Source organism: Rattus norvegicus, chromosome 1 (genome assembly GCF_036323735.1).
Source record: "Rattus norvegicus strain BN/NHsdMcwi chromosome 1, GRCr8, whole genome shotgun sequence".
Taxonomy (NCBI): domain Eukaryota; kingdom Metazoa; phylum Chordata; class Mammalia; order Rodentia; family Muridae; genus Rattus; species Rattus norvegicus.
The window spans coordinates 232137419-232151053 of record NC_086019.1 but is presented as its reverse complement, the minus strand read 5'-3'; the positions used below and the strand labels follow the sequence as shown (position 1 = coordinate 232151053).

General features: G+C 44.4%; 1 protein-coding gene across 3 annotated transcripts in view; it reads right to left on the bottom strand.

Annotated features, from left to right (window-relative positions):
• The window catches only part of Dock8 (dedicator of cytokinesis 8), a 193363-nt gene that overhangs the window by 117777 nt on the left and 61951 nt on the right, over window positions 1-13635 (bottom strand). For all 3 annotated transcript variants that reach the window (XM_063271698.1, NM_001037793.2, XM_008760310.4), the window contains exons 5-6: window positions 3928-4051; window positions 2147-2359 (exon numbers count right to left, since the gene is read on the bottom strand). In XM_063271698.1, the coding sequence (XP_063127768.1) occupies window positions 2147-2359; window positions 3928-4051 (337 nt within the window). The remainder of the gene's footprint in view (window positions 1-2146; window positions 2360-3927; window positions 4052-13635) is intronic.

Genomic DNA, 13635 nt, shown 5'->3' with positions numbered 1-13635 from the left:
GGCAGTGTTCTAGTTTAACTAAAACTTTGTTTTGATCTCTCCCTATCTGTCTACCCACAGGTTTTAATTAGTTCCTCTTTACTTTCTCTTTATGAAATACTTTTTATGTGTTCTATGTAAGAAAAAAACATCTGTCCCGTGTGTGTGTGGGGGTGTCTGTCTGTCTGTCTGTCTGTTTTCTCTCTCTCTCTCTCTCTCTCTCTCTCTCTCTCTCTCTCTCTCTCTCTCTCTGTGTGTGTGTGTGTGTGTGTGTGTGTGTATGTGTGTGTGTGTGTACCTGGAACTCACCATTGTGGTTAGATTGGCCCCAGGATCCGTCTGTCTCTGTGCCCAGGGCCGGGGTTACAGACACACGCCACAATGTGCAGCATTCATGTAGGTGCTGGGGTTCTTACACCTGTGCAGCTAACACTTTACCCACTGAGCTGTCTCCCAGCCCCAAGGTACCTACTGATCGATTTAATGATGAGCAATCTATTTTTCAGTGTATCGGCTTAGTCTTTAACTTTCCCATTTATTTTTATATTTGTTTGTGCTGGGGGCAGGAGGGGTGGAGGTCAGAGAACAACCTTCAGGCGTCAGTTCTCTCACCAGCATGTGGGTTCTGGGGATGGAACTCTGGCCACCAGTATGCTCCGTCTTCCTTGTCCCAACATGTTTATCTTTAATCTGCTTCAGAAGAAACTGCAACTAAGACACATAGCTAAGAAACCAAGATGAGTGGAAAATAAAGACAAAAGAGAAGCAACTGGGGACACATAAACGTAAGCTGCCCTGCTCAGTGGTCATCAGAAATGTGACTCCAGGCAAGGGATGTTCAGGGCTTGAGGGACATCTCCCTCTACGTCCTCCTAGGGGTGGGGCTGGATGATGAGCAGGCCACTGTCCTGTGTGACACTGCCACAGTGGACTTGAAGCTGCAGCTCCTTCCTGCTGCTTCAGGTCTCCTTACAGGGCAGTGGGGAGTAAATCAAAGGGAGCGGGGTGGGGAGGAGTGGGAAGCCAAGAAGTCACAGGAGCAGCAGCCACAGAGGAGCAGGCTCAGGCTTTCTGATGTCTAGCTTGGTCCAGGGACCAAACTTCAAAGATTTACATCTACAGACAGGTACATTATCTTCGATGCAGTTTCCCCAAATCTTATTCATTTTTATCATTTGTCCATGCGTGTTTATATGAGGACCCCTGTGCAGGCCTGTGCCTCAGTGGGGATATGGAGGTGAGAGGACCATTCTGTGAGGATGTGGAGGTGAGAGGACCATTCTGTGGAGGTGTGAAGGTGAGAGGACCATTCTGTGGAGGTGTGGAGGTGAGAGGGCCATTCTGTGGCATCTGATCTCTCCCATCACTTTTATGTGAATCTGGGGAATCAAACTCAGTTCTCCAGGTTTGCCTGGGAAGCACTCTTGTGCACTGAGCCACCTCTCCAGTCCCATGATCTTGGTTCTTGTAACTGAACTTTATATAAAACATGAACAGCAGAGTGGCTGTCTGTACTGGTGAGATCTGGAGTGCAGGGATCCTGACAAACAAAAGTAAGGGCTGAAAAGAGCCCATAACACACAAGGAGTCAAAGCACATAAGGGTTGAATGATGGCTACTCTCACGTCATCCAAAGTGCTCCAGCAAATAACTGCAGACGACGTCTAAACTGCTCTGGGCAAATTCAGTAAAGAGAGAGCTGGGAAAACAGGATCCTAAAGCTTCACACACTAGGGGCATGGCTGTGATTATCTCTGCCCAGAGCATATTCAAAGCAGGTGTCTCCACTTGCTCATTAGGGCCACAGGGGAAAAATCTTAACAAAGCCTTTAATAACACCAAGCTTTAAGTAACAAAGTGTTTCTGTTGGGCTAGTTATGAAACACCCCCCCAAGTAGCTGGATGGTTGGCTCTGAGTGGTATACTGTACACAGACCCTTGAAATGTTCAGAAAATTCAAGTGCTATGAGAATTCTAGTTATTGCTATAAGAATTCCATCAATATGATGATCAATAAATGGCTCTCCAATTATACAAGTGTGCTTAAGTGAAAGGGAGCCACACAGTAAGCAATCTGATCTCCACGCTGTTCTACAGTGGCAGAGAGCAGAAAAATACTTGGCTTCCCTTGTCACCAATATCCGCTCCTGTGGGAACCTGTACCCACCTCATCTACGGATGGATAGAGGGCGAAGAGCTCAGCCGTCCGATTGGTCTTTCGGGCCTCCTCTTTCTCCTTCTCAAAGTCCTCAGCACTCAGCTGAAGCAGGTTTTCCAGCCGCTCGTCAGGCTGCAGGCTGCGGAGGTCGAAGTCACAAGAAGTGATGGGGCCCTTCCCAGACACATCACACAGCACGTTGAAGCGATGGCGGGGTCCCGTCTGTTACAGAAAACAATCGGTCTTCATGAGGGACAGGGATTTCATTTGTCAATGAGAACTAGACTCAGGGATGTCTCAAGACTGCTCCTGCTGGGGCCTACAGATTCTTGTGTCTGAAGGGATTTTTGTTGGTTTAATTTGTTTTGTTTTAACAAACTGAGGTCTTGACAAGACCGCTCTTGGCTTTCTGGTGGGACTATCCTGAAGTGAGGTGCTCTTTCTCTCCTGGAAGCAAGTCATTACTCACCAGTTACATAAGCCAGTCCTGAGCAGGGATGTGAAAGCGTCACTGTGTTCCTATCAGTTATTGGCCGGAGCCAAGTCTCTTGGGAACCTTGCTCAAGTCTCAGGCTGGAGCAAACAGACAGAGCTGGGACAAGGCATAGCCTGGACTTCGAATGGAGAACATTTTTCTAATCAACTTCAGAGCTTGCTTCTAGACTAGAAATTAAGACGAACGCTAAGGAGCCTTCAAAAAGTGTAAATACACTTTAAAGCTGAGTGTTAAGTTTGCAAATACAGAAATATGGGGTTGGGATCCTGTCACAGGGTCTTAGGGGCTGGGATCCTGTCACAGGGTCTTACTAATGGCTATGGGAGCAAGCGTCAAAGAGAAACCACAGAGTCTCAGCTACAGCTTCTAGGTGCAATGGGAACCCATCCACCTCTGTCTGGTTTCTTACCTACAACATCAGCTCGACGGACAAGCACACTGACTTAAAAACAGTGTGCCATGGCTGGTTCTTCTACATTTCTGTTCTAAAATACACACAGCCTAAACATCATCTCAGTCATCTTCGGACAGAGTTAAGGACTTTCATTCTATAGAGCAGCCGTCCTTACTTTCCATGTGGTTCTTTACATCTTGCAAGACTGAAACTCTGTACTCACCACACACTAACTTCCCAGTCCTCCCCAGTTGCCAGGCAACCACTCTTGATGCCCCATCCTTCCACAATGGACACTTGATTGCTCCCATCTTTTGGCTACTGGGAGTAATGTTTCTGTGGACATGGGTATATGCAGCATTGAACGAATCAACTCTAACCACTCCGTGAAAATAATTGGAACAGCAATAACAGTAGCCAGCATTTACTGGAGACTAAGTGAAGCTGGCAAAATCTTTACACTTCTGACTCAATACTCACCATCTCGTGAGGTACACAGTTATCATCCTTGGTTTCCAGGGAAGGTAACTAAAACCCAGAGAGGCTAATGATGAATGATCACTAAGAAAGGTCAGGCAATCTGAAGGTGAAGTTTTGACTGACTCATCCTGGTTCTAACAGGGTGGGACCAACTGCTGGTCCCATCCCCAACTACAGCCCCTTCACTTTTTCCATTTTAACCACTGTGCTTTGGGGTTCTTATTTGAATCCTAGTTTCTGCAGCTAGCTATAAACCACTTTGAGGAAAATAGTCACTGACTCAATGGTACTTGAAAAAAGTTCCTCCTACTTGAATGTTCATGAGTCTGACTTTTACTCTAGTTTTTTTTAAAAAATTGACAGCATGCCTCGGGCAGAGCCGCCTGTCTCCTGGTAACCACGTTTGCTGACAGGAAGTACCTGAGTGGCCGGTTCACTGCACTCCAAGGTTTCTGACTCAAACGTCTGTTTCTGAAGCGTCTTGTGAAAATCTCTGCGAGATCCAGTCTTTCTGAAGCTGCAAAACTCTGGACTTCCTTGGTTTCTTTCATTGTTGACACAGTTCGATGTGGAGGGAGATGGGGAATGGGAGAGAGGGAGAAAGAGGCAAGGCATTAGGTTAAAAATAAAGACACGGGGAAGCAGTGGAGGAGGCTGCACAGAGGACGGTTGTAAGGCCTCCCTCCATCTAACTACGCGCCCAGCCCTCACACAAAGCTCCGTTGTAAGCATGAACCGGCCTCCTGGCTGGCCCATTATGAAAGGCAGGCACGCCTGGGAAAATGCCACTTGTAGAGGTGTGGTCACTTCAGCTGTGGGCACTTGGCTGCAGTGTAAGAGGCTGAGCTAAATCTAGCAATGTGTAGAAGCAGCAAATAGAGAGCGTGTGAAGATTAAAAAAAAAAAAAAAAAAGAAGAAGCCATTTCAACTCCACATCAATGTTCTTAATGAGTAAGAAAAGCAGGACACCGCTAAGGAAAAATACAAAAAAAATAATTTATGCACCAACATTCTTTGCTAACAGGCCTACTCTGGAAACTTCAGGAGAACTCTGTCAGAGGGATGGGAGTATAGATCAGTGTCAGTGGTCAAGCTCTTACCCAGCATGCTTGAGGGCCTAGATTCATTGGTGTGTGTTCTCACACTCCCTCCCTCTGTCTTCTCCCTCCTTCCTTCCCCTCTTCCAGCCTTCCCTCCCCTCCCTCCTCTCTCTTTTCCCCCCCCTCTCTCTCTCTCTCTCTCTCTCTCTCTCTCTCTCTCTCTCTCTCTCTCAGAGGAGTCTAAAAACAGAACGGTCAAGGCACTCACTGAAGAAGTAAGACCATGACGGAAAGGGCAAGAGCTCTAATTTGTCATTTCAAAACCAACATGGACATTCCCTATTTTTCTGACTGAAAGGCTTCTTGGTAAACATGCTACAAAGTGTACACACACCTAATTTGTGTGCTTTCTGCTTTTACTGTAAAGACTGCTGTGCAGGCTGTAAAGGGACATGAATGGGTTAGAGTCTATTAGGCAGCTCAAATGGCCTATGGGTAAAGAGAGACCCATAGGAAGCCAGCAGTGATTCAAACGCCCTTTATAAGTCTCTGAAAGGGTAGGGACATTGCAGGAAGAGAGGCACACGCAGCAGGTACTGAAGGTATGGTTCACTGTATTAGTTAAGGAGGCAGGAGATGCCCCAGCACCTTGGGCTGGGAAGCCAGGGCAGGGCTTCTCTTGCTCAGAAGACAAAAAAAAAAAAAAAAAAAAAAGCTTTTGAGGAAAAGAGACAAAAAGCCTGGAGGCTCTCTGTAAGGGCAGTCTGGCAACTATTCTAAGTCTGGGTTACTATGACTGGCCAGTTTCAGTGCTACTTGGCTATTTCTGTGCCTGGCCCAATCTATTGTAATAAGGAATAAGGCTGGGCAAAAAGCAGGCTGAATGAGGCACTAACAGAGAAGAAAATGGCCATACATGAATAAGGATAAATACTTAGAAAAAAATCAAGAAAAACAACTATAATAATTTCTTACTTGGAGTTCCTAAATATCTGAAAACAAAAATGAAATGTGTGTGTGTGTGTGTGTGAGAGAGAGAGAGAGAGAGAGAGAGAGAGAGAGAGAGAGAGAGAGAGAGTGAGTATTAGTTTCAGTTGTTCTGAGTAAATGAAGAGTGAATTATAAATAATCGACATCTGGCAACTTCTTGAAAGTTATTCTCAGCCAACAAGTCTAGGGAGTCACATGGAGGGGGATAGCAGGACCTTCTTTGTGTGTAAAGGAAAAAAGAAACCCGAGGTGGGTAGCAAGGTGGCTCATAGGTAATGGTGCTTGCCACCAAGACTTATGGCTTGAGTTTGATCCCTGGAACCCAAATAAGGGAAAGAGAGAGGAACTTCCATGGTTGTCTTGTAGCCTCTGGGCACACCCTGTGAGCAGTTCCTAACCAGCTAAACTCACAAATAAATAACTGAGAAGATAAAAGTAAAGCTGAGAGTGGTCTAGTCACCATGTCTACTTGGCCACACGGTGGGTGGTCTGATATCCCAGGAAGAGGAAATAATCAAATTAAAGTAGTGGCAAATATAGGCAAATAAGAGTTGTCTTGCAATTAGACCCAAATGAGGATACACTAGGCCTGTAGTTATTAGATCTTTAATGCCCTATGTGGAGCAGAAAAAAAAAATAAAGACCAAATACGAACACCAATCCCTCTGAATCTATTCTAACTCTCCATGATGGTGTCTGCAGTTACTTTTTAGGACCCATTCTCTCCAGAGAGAACTGACTCCGAAGAAGGTTCAGTGTTATAAGCTCAAGGAAAACTTGGGTTACAGAGAAAAAAAACAGACAAACAAACAACTGGGGAAGCAGCTGAAAGACTTACGGTGTTGCTATCTTAGCAACCAGGACTACACTCTGCTAGCTTGCCTTTTCCACCATCTTATAAATTACATCTATTTCTAAGAGTGTTTACTTATGAGCAAGGACACAGACACAGACACAGACACAGACACAGACACAGACACACAGACACACACACACACACACACACACACACACACACACACACACTTCAGCCTCGGGGACTTGTTCTTTGGAAAGCAGTAAGACTGTTGTGCCCATGTTGGAGTCAGAAAACTTTTCTCCCCTTCCTCATACCCTTTGGCATCCACTTCCCCATCCTAAAAAATCTCAGAAAGTCAGTGTTCAGTGTTCTTCTTGGAAGCAGGGGTAGTGTTGGCTGGGGAGAGGTAGGGGCTGGCAAGCGCAGAGGTGACTCACTCCAGAAGTGCCAGCATGGAAGGAGTCACCACTGAGTAGGTAGTGAGACCGCTGGCTCAGTGCCTCTGGCTACAGGCATCTCAGCCTAGTCACCCCACCCTGGCAACTGACTCAGACAAAGCCAAGTTCCCATTGAGCCCATGTGAAGAAGAGACGAGGAAGATGGGGAAATAGGCAGACTGGGAGAACAACTGTCCACGTGAAATGGATACAGCCATCGTTTGCCAAACTCGGTCTTAAACACCTTTTTTACACACTCAGGAACATCCCAAAACCAAAGACTTCTTGAAAGCATTCTCTTTAGAGGCCAGAGTGTGCAGCTGGCAGGATCTGGCTGAGTGAGAGAGGCCTGAACTTAGATGCTGGCTCCTTGTGAATTACTTCGTCAAGAGAGACAGATCTGGGCAGGTGGCCTCATGTCTCTGAGCCACAGGTTCCTCGGGTGTGGAAAGGGGGGCAACCGCAGTTCACCTTAAGAGTATATTGTGAGGGTCAGAGAATAATAGTGTCCTTTTCTCTCTTGTCCCTTCTCTCTCCGTCTTCCTTTCCTTCCCATTTCTCAAACACTTCCCCCATCTTTCCCCCTCTCCCTATACAGCGAGGTTAAAACCTTAAGGTGCATTGGAAAGGGCAGCCTGGGAAAAGCGGAGCTGGAACTGGAATCCAGGATAGGGTAGGAAACGCATTGGTTGTGAGAGTGCTGCCCTTACAGAGGGGTGAACTGGAGCCCAAATGGTGCAAGGCAGATATCTGAGCCTGGGCAGCCAGGAGCGTGATCACCACTGAGCCCGAGTCTAACAAAGGAGCAATTATAAGAAGGGACACTCGACATGAGGTGTCAGGCTTGGGCTCGGTGACAAGGCCCCAAGTACCAAGGGGCATCCTGGTATTGTGTCAGTGCAAGAAGAGGCTCATCTAGGTAGGCATGGGAAGCCTGGCGTCAGAACCAGAATAGGAGGAGGAGGCTGACTGGGGTGGAGGAGAATATGGGAAATGGGTACACATAGGAGGATTAGACAACTTAGTAGAAACATGGTGGACACAGGAGCCATATTTTGCCAAATAAAGCGGTTTAAATATCAAAGGGAGAATGCGAGAGCAATTGCTGTGAAGTCAGATGGCTGTGTCAACAGGAGCTCATGGTTTCCACTCTGTTCACTGACAGGATGTGAGGAGTAACACCTCAGTAAATATGAGCACACCTAACACATGTTCATCCGCTGTTGAGTAGCACAGTCCACTAAAGCATTCGGCTTCTGAGAGCCACAGCTAATTCCAGGAGGAGGAAGGGAAAATCTAAGAGTTCCTAGAATATCTTGTGTCAGAGAGCAAGAATGTCATCAATGACTGCTGGGGACATGTAAAAAAAAAAAGATGTAAGGGTCAAAGAGAATGACTCCAATCAAACTGAAGACCATTTGAACATCAAAATAAAACAGACAGGAGTTAAATCACTCAATAAAATGGGAAATTATAGTTCAATAAAATGGGAAATTATAGATCAATATTGATAGAAATAAACTGAAGATTTGATGAGGAGTGGGATATCATAACAATTAAACCCAAAGGGAGGAGCATTCTATAAAATAGCTGGCCCATAATTTCATAAGGCAGAGAAGTAAAAAGATAGACTGAGAAGGTCTTCTAGCATGAGTAAGGCTAAGGGTATGGGATACATAAGCACAGTGTGTACAACTTGGAACGAGATTCTTGGAAGAACATTCCTTGGCCATTTGATGAGAAAGTGAAATCTGAAGATTAGTGGTAATGAAATATTAATATTTATTTACAGAATGTGGGGGTTATATGGCAACAGTATAACGGCAAATGTACTTGTTTGTAACCATTACTCACCAATGTAGGCAGCGTGATGGGGAAATAAGGTAGTGAATTTAGTCTTTACCACATGATTAGTGGTAAGGAGGAGGAGGTCTTTGTTCTAGATTTACAATTTTTCTACAAATTTGAGGTTGTCTCTAAATAGAAGGAAATCAGTGTGCCACACTTGGCACTGTGGTAGAAACTACTGGGACCTCAATCAAGTGCCCTTTACCAACTCATGCATAATTCTCCAGCTGCTGTGAGCACAGGGATTGTCAACTCATCTGACCTTCTGGGCTCCCATGCCAACCTATGGCTGCATGGTTTTATAACGATTGGTATTGGAATACAATAGCCCCATACTTTAGAGTAGGATAGTGGGACAACTATACAGTCTGGCTTTTCTCTTCACAACTGATGCAGCCCAAGGCTAAATATGATCTGAGACCCATCCCCATCCTCAGCAGACTCCACCCCAGACTTTTTCTAAAGACCAACTCTTGAAGGACACAGGCATCAGAATCCCTGCCATGGTTCCTGCTTCTAGGGTGGCAACAAAGACAGTTATGTGCTAGCTGTCACCATTAGCATCAGGGACAACACTGTCCTGTGCTATGTCAATGAATGTGCTCTAAGTCCAGACGCTTACTTCACAAATACATTGAACTTAAAGGCTTCTAATATTTCTGCAGAATGGCATTGCTTTTGGAGGGGATCTGCACTTAGATGTCAGGAGGTAGAGCTCTGCAAAGAGCCCATTTTAGCATTCCACTTGTAGGATGCTACAAAGCCCTGAAAGGGTCTGTTTCAGGCAAATGTTTATAACTTTAATTCTCTTGAGAATAAGGTACCAAGGAGAACACGCGGCTGAGAGCACCTGGCCCCAGTGAATTCGGTCTACAATAAAAGATGCCACAATTACCGGGGAAGACACAGGCAACTAGAACTTAACGGGCATTTCTAGAGAAATGTCAAGAGGTTTTAAAAGCTCACAGAAGGCTGTGACAGTGTCTGGCCACGGCAGGGAAGGCTGGGTAGAAGCCTTTGACCGGGGCCTCCATGAAGGAGGTCTAGAGCAGGCTGTGGTGACGTTCCTAGCCAGGTTACTGCTTGTTCCGTGTAGGGCGAAGAGCACAGCTTGCTCTTTATGCTTTAAGAAGGCAGAGCACCTTGACAGCCCGCACAACAAATGTGTGTCGTAATAAGCAATTATTGATCAGGGAGACATTTTTATGGTGTTTTGGGAGTAACTGAATTATATGCACTGATGTGTTCAGTTTTTAATTGTTTACCAGTTCACTGGGAGTAAAAGTGGAGCAATAAAGCAGATGATACCCTATTCCTTGATATCCCCACTCTCCTTGAGTGTGACCTTCCTGCAGAATCGCCTTAATCACTCGGGATGAAAGACAAAGTCCAGGGACTTTTATGATGCTGCCCGTAACACCCATGAAATGTTTCACTGTCGCTATGGATAATGCACCGAAAATAAATAGCACGTAAACACATTTAATCACTGGAGAATTTGACTCACCACCAAGGCATGAAAACACTCTGAAGCTAATCACCCCAGCTTCATTTAGAGAAAATGAATTGCCTTAAAATCCCTACTATCGCCCAAAGGATGCTGTCAAACATAAGTCCACAAAAAATTATGAAGGCATATGAGACCAGGGTAAGAAGTAAACACAACCCCACACAAATCGTTGTGTCTATGGCTAGTATCAAAGCACACAAAACAAAAAGGCCATAAAAACCTGTTATCCTCACAAAAGTGTGGCAGTGCAGGCATGAAGCGTAGAAAGAGGTCTATCCAAGGAGTCCTTGTAGTGTAAGAATCACAGGTAAATAGTTCAAGGAAAAGAATATATTTTCTGGGTTTGTGAGGTAGCTCGGGAGGTAAAGACGCTTGCTGCTAAGCCACGCCACTTGAGTTCAAAGCCCTGGGCTCACATGGTGGAAGGAAAGGGCCTCTTCCTGCAAGTTGCTCTGGCTGACTTCCATATATGTGTATGCACGCAAATGCACTCACTCACACACACACACACACACACACACACACACACACACACACACAGAGGCACAGACACACGCATGTGCACACATGTAAAAAAAAACAGAAAAAAGTGAATATATTTCTACAAAAAGAGACCCTGCATTTTACATAACTCAACCTTTCCCTTTTGAGTGATAAAAATAAGCCTGGATCTCTCTTTCGTCCTTCACAGCACCCCTATCTATCTGATTTAGACATGCCAACGACAGGACTTGAGTGGCAAATGCCCACGGGATGATGAGAGGGGGAGGAGTGCAAGTGGCCATTACCCCCCGCACCTCTGCCCATTAAGTGGAATTCAAAGCCATTACCTCAGAGAATAAGGGCATAAAAAACTATCTCTAGATACTACAGAGAAATGTAATAGCGGCCAGGAGATAATTGAGGGATAAAGGAGCTGACGAGATCAATGCTTGACTGCATGGTTTTAAATGGCAAAGACGTGTTCAAGGAAGGCAAAATGGCTTCATTAAGATCAGACCTGTGCAGAAAGCAGGCTGCTACCCATCCCCAAAGCTCAGGAAAATATATGGTGTAGTCTGAGGGTGATTCCCTTGACACACTAATTGGAGTGTCTTCACTTTTTTTTTGTTTGTTTGTTTGTTTTTTGTTTTTTTTAGAATGTCATGTAACTGGAATTATTTACTGGCTGGCGAATTTTACTTAGCATAATGAATCTGGTGTTTCTGCGCAGTAATTTATAAATTCTATCATTTTGCTGAGCAGTATCTTTGCATGCACTTACCAGAGCTTGTTTTCTCATTACCCTGTTGAATACATTCAGTGTTATTTGTAATGCTGGCCCCTTCGAATAAAAATGTTTTAAGTATTTGCATAAAGACTTTTATGTGAACATAGGTTTTTGTTTCAGTTAGTCAAATCCCTAGAGATGGGACTTTGTGGTATATACTCGGATTATGTGCGTATATAAATATTTTATATTTACATAAATATGTATACATAGTTGGGCTTTTAGACCGAGGGAATAAAATCTAAATATATGAACGAGCATTCAGAAAGAAGGTAATAACAGCCCACAGTTTTAAATGACAACAAAATAAGACTGGGGGATGTAGCTTATTTTTATCAATAATACCCAACATCGGCAAGGAAATGGGTGAGAGGGGTAGCTCCATGTTGAACTGATCCTGAAGTGTTTTAGCAGAGTGTTTCTGGAGAACGATTTGGTAGAAGTAGAACATATTAGATGCCTGGGTCTCGTTTCTACCTTCAGAAACAGTCACAGTCATGTGTAGAACAAATGTTCTAGAATTTTTCATTATGGGAAGAAGAAACAATTACAGATTCATCAACAGAGAAAGAGCCATAGCTCCTGGGACATTCCTTTCCTCTGAGGAAATCAAGGCAGAAAAAAAAATGGCCTAGTTCTCTGAAACAAGATGATCTCAAAGATATTATTGAAAACTATGACGTATGCTTATAACTTACAAAAAGACAGACATTGGTGAGATATGAAGACTACAGGTAGAGACCAGGGAGATGATGGACACAAATCACAACCAATCAAAACACAGAGTTTGGAAGTCCAGTTCCAATGAATATATCTACAAAACAACTCCCACACCTAATGCTCAGGGAACGTTTCAAAAGGGGGTGGGTGAAAAGACTTGAAAAGCCAGAGGATCATGGAATTTGCTGTGAAATGTCATCTCTTAGTAATGTCAGAGTTACTCCCATGAAGTCTCACCAACATGACTTCCCCAACATGAGCTGACAATGACAGGCATACCAAAGTGGATGGTGGAAAGCCCATAGTGGCCATGGCATGCCTAACCAGGTCCTCGGAAGAGCACAAGTCCTCCTAACTGCTGAGCTACTTCTCTGTGCTATGGCCAGGAAGGGGCTCATGAAGCACCCCCTCTTAGCTGAGGAACACGCTACTGTAGTTGATGGTTGCTGAGAAAGAGTGTCCTTTCCCTTAGGGGTGTTGTGGCTGGGACATTACCCATGTTCTGGTTGATCCACCCACACCCATGTGCATGCCATCGGCACTGACTGGACCCAGTGGTAATTAGAGAAAGAGAAAAAGAAAAAGAAAAAGGAAAAGAAAAAGAAAGGAAGGAGAGTTGGAGGGTATTTGTTGGGGGAAGGCATCCAGGGGGAATAAGGAATGGATATGATCTAGTTATATTGTATATATATTTGACCATATATTACCAAAGAATACATAAATAAATGTGTTGTTTGAAAAGCTGTATTGAAAACATAGCAGGAGTGGGGTGATGAAGGGTGCCTGGATTTTCCCCATGAATAAAGCATTATGGGTACACACAGCGAACGAATGACTCCTGGGGGAGGTGTGTGTTGGAAGAACATGAGTAGGAGAAATATATTTTTCTTACTCAGCATTTCAGATTCACAGTCCCAGAAAATCAAATGTAGGGGTAGAAAAACTGCCCTTCTGTAAGACACCAGTCAAAGACTGTGAGAAGCTGCCAATGAGTGTTAGAGTAGGAGGCTTATCTCCTCCCACTAGCTTGTTTGGGGAAGGAAACTCATCGATGATGTGAGTGTGGTAAGAAGTCAGCCAGTGCTGATCCCCATCTCCAGTCTGCTTGACCTAACAGAAGCAGATAATGTTTACATAAGAGATAACTGCATGGACAATCATTGCTTCTGAAAAAGAAACGGGACATGGAGGAGGCAGAAACAGCAATCCAGTGGCTAAAGGTCAAGACCCATGGTTTAGCCCAAAACCAGACATCTAACCATGACAACGAAGAGAAAAAGTCTTAAGGAAAATACCAATGTGGATTTAATTACATAACTCATTCTAAATATTAAAATATAAAGACTTTTAAAAATAGACTGAGTATGGAACTTACATGGTAGAAAGGTTAATATATTTAACTTAAATAATAGTGCTGGGGAGATTACTCAGCAATCAGAGTATTTGCTGTGCAGGAAAGAAAATCAAAGTTTGGATCCCCAGAATCCATCTAAAAGCCTCAGAGGTGAGGACA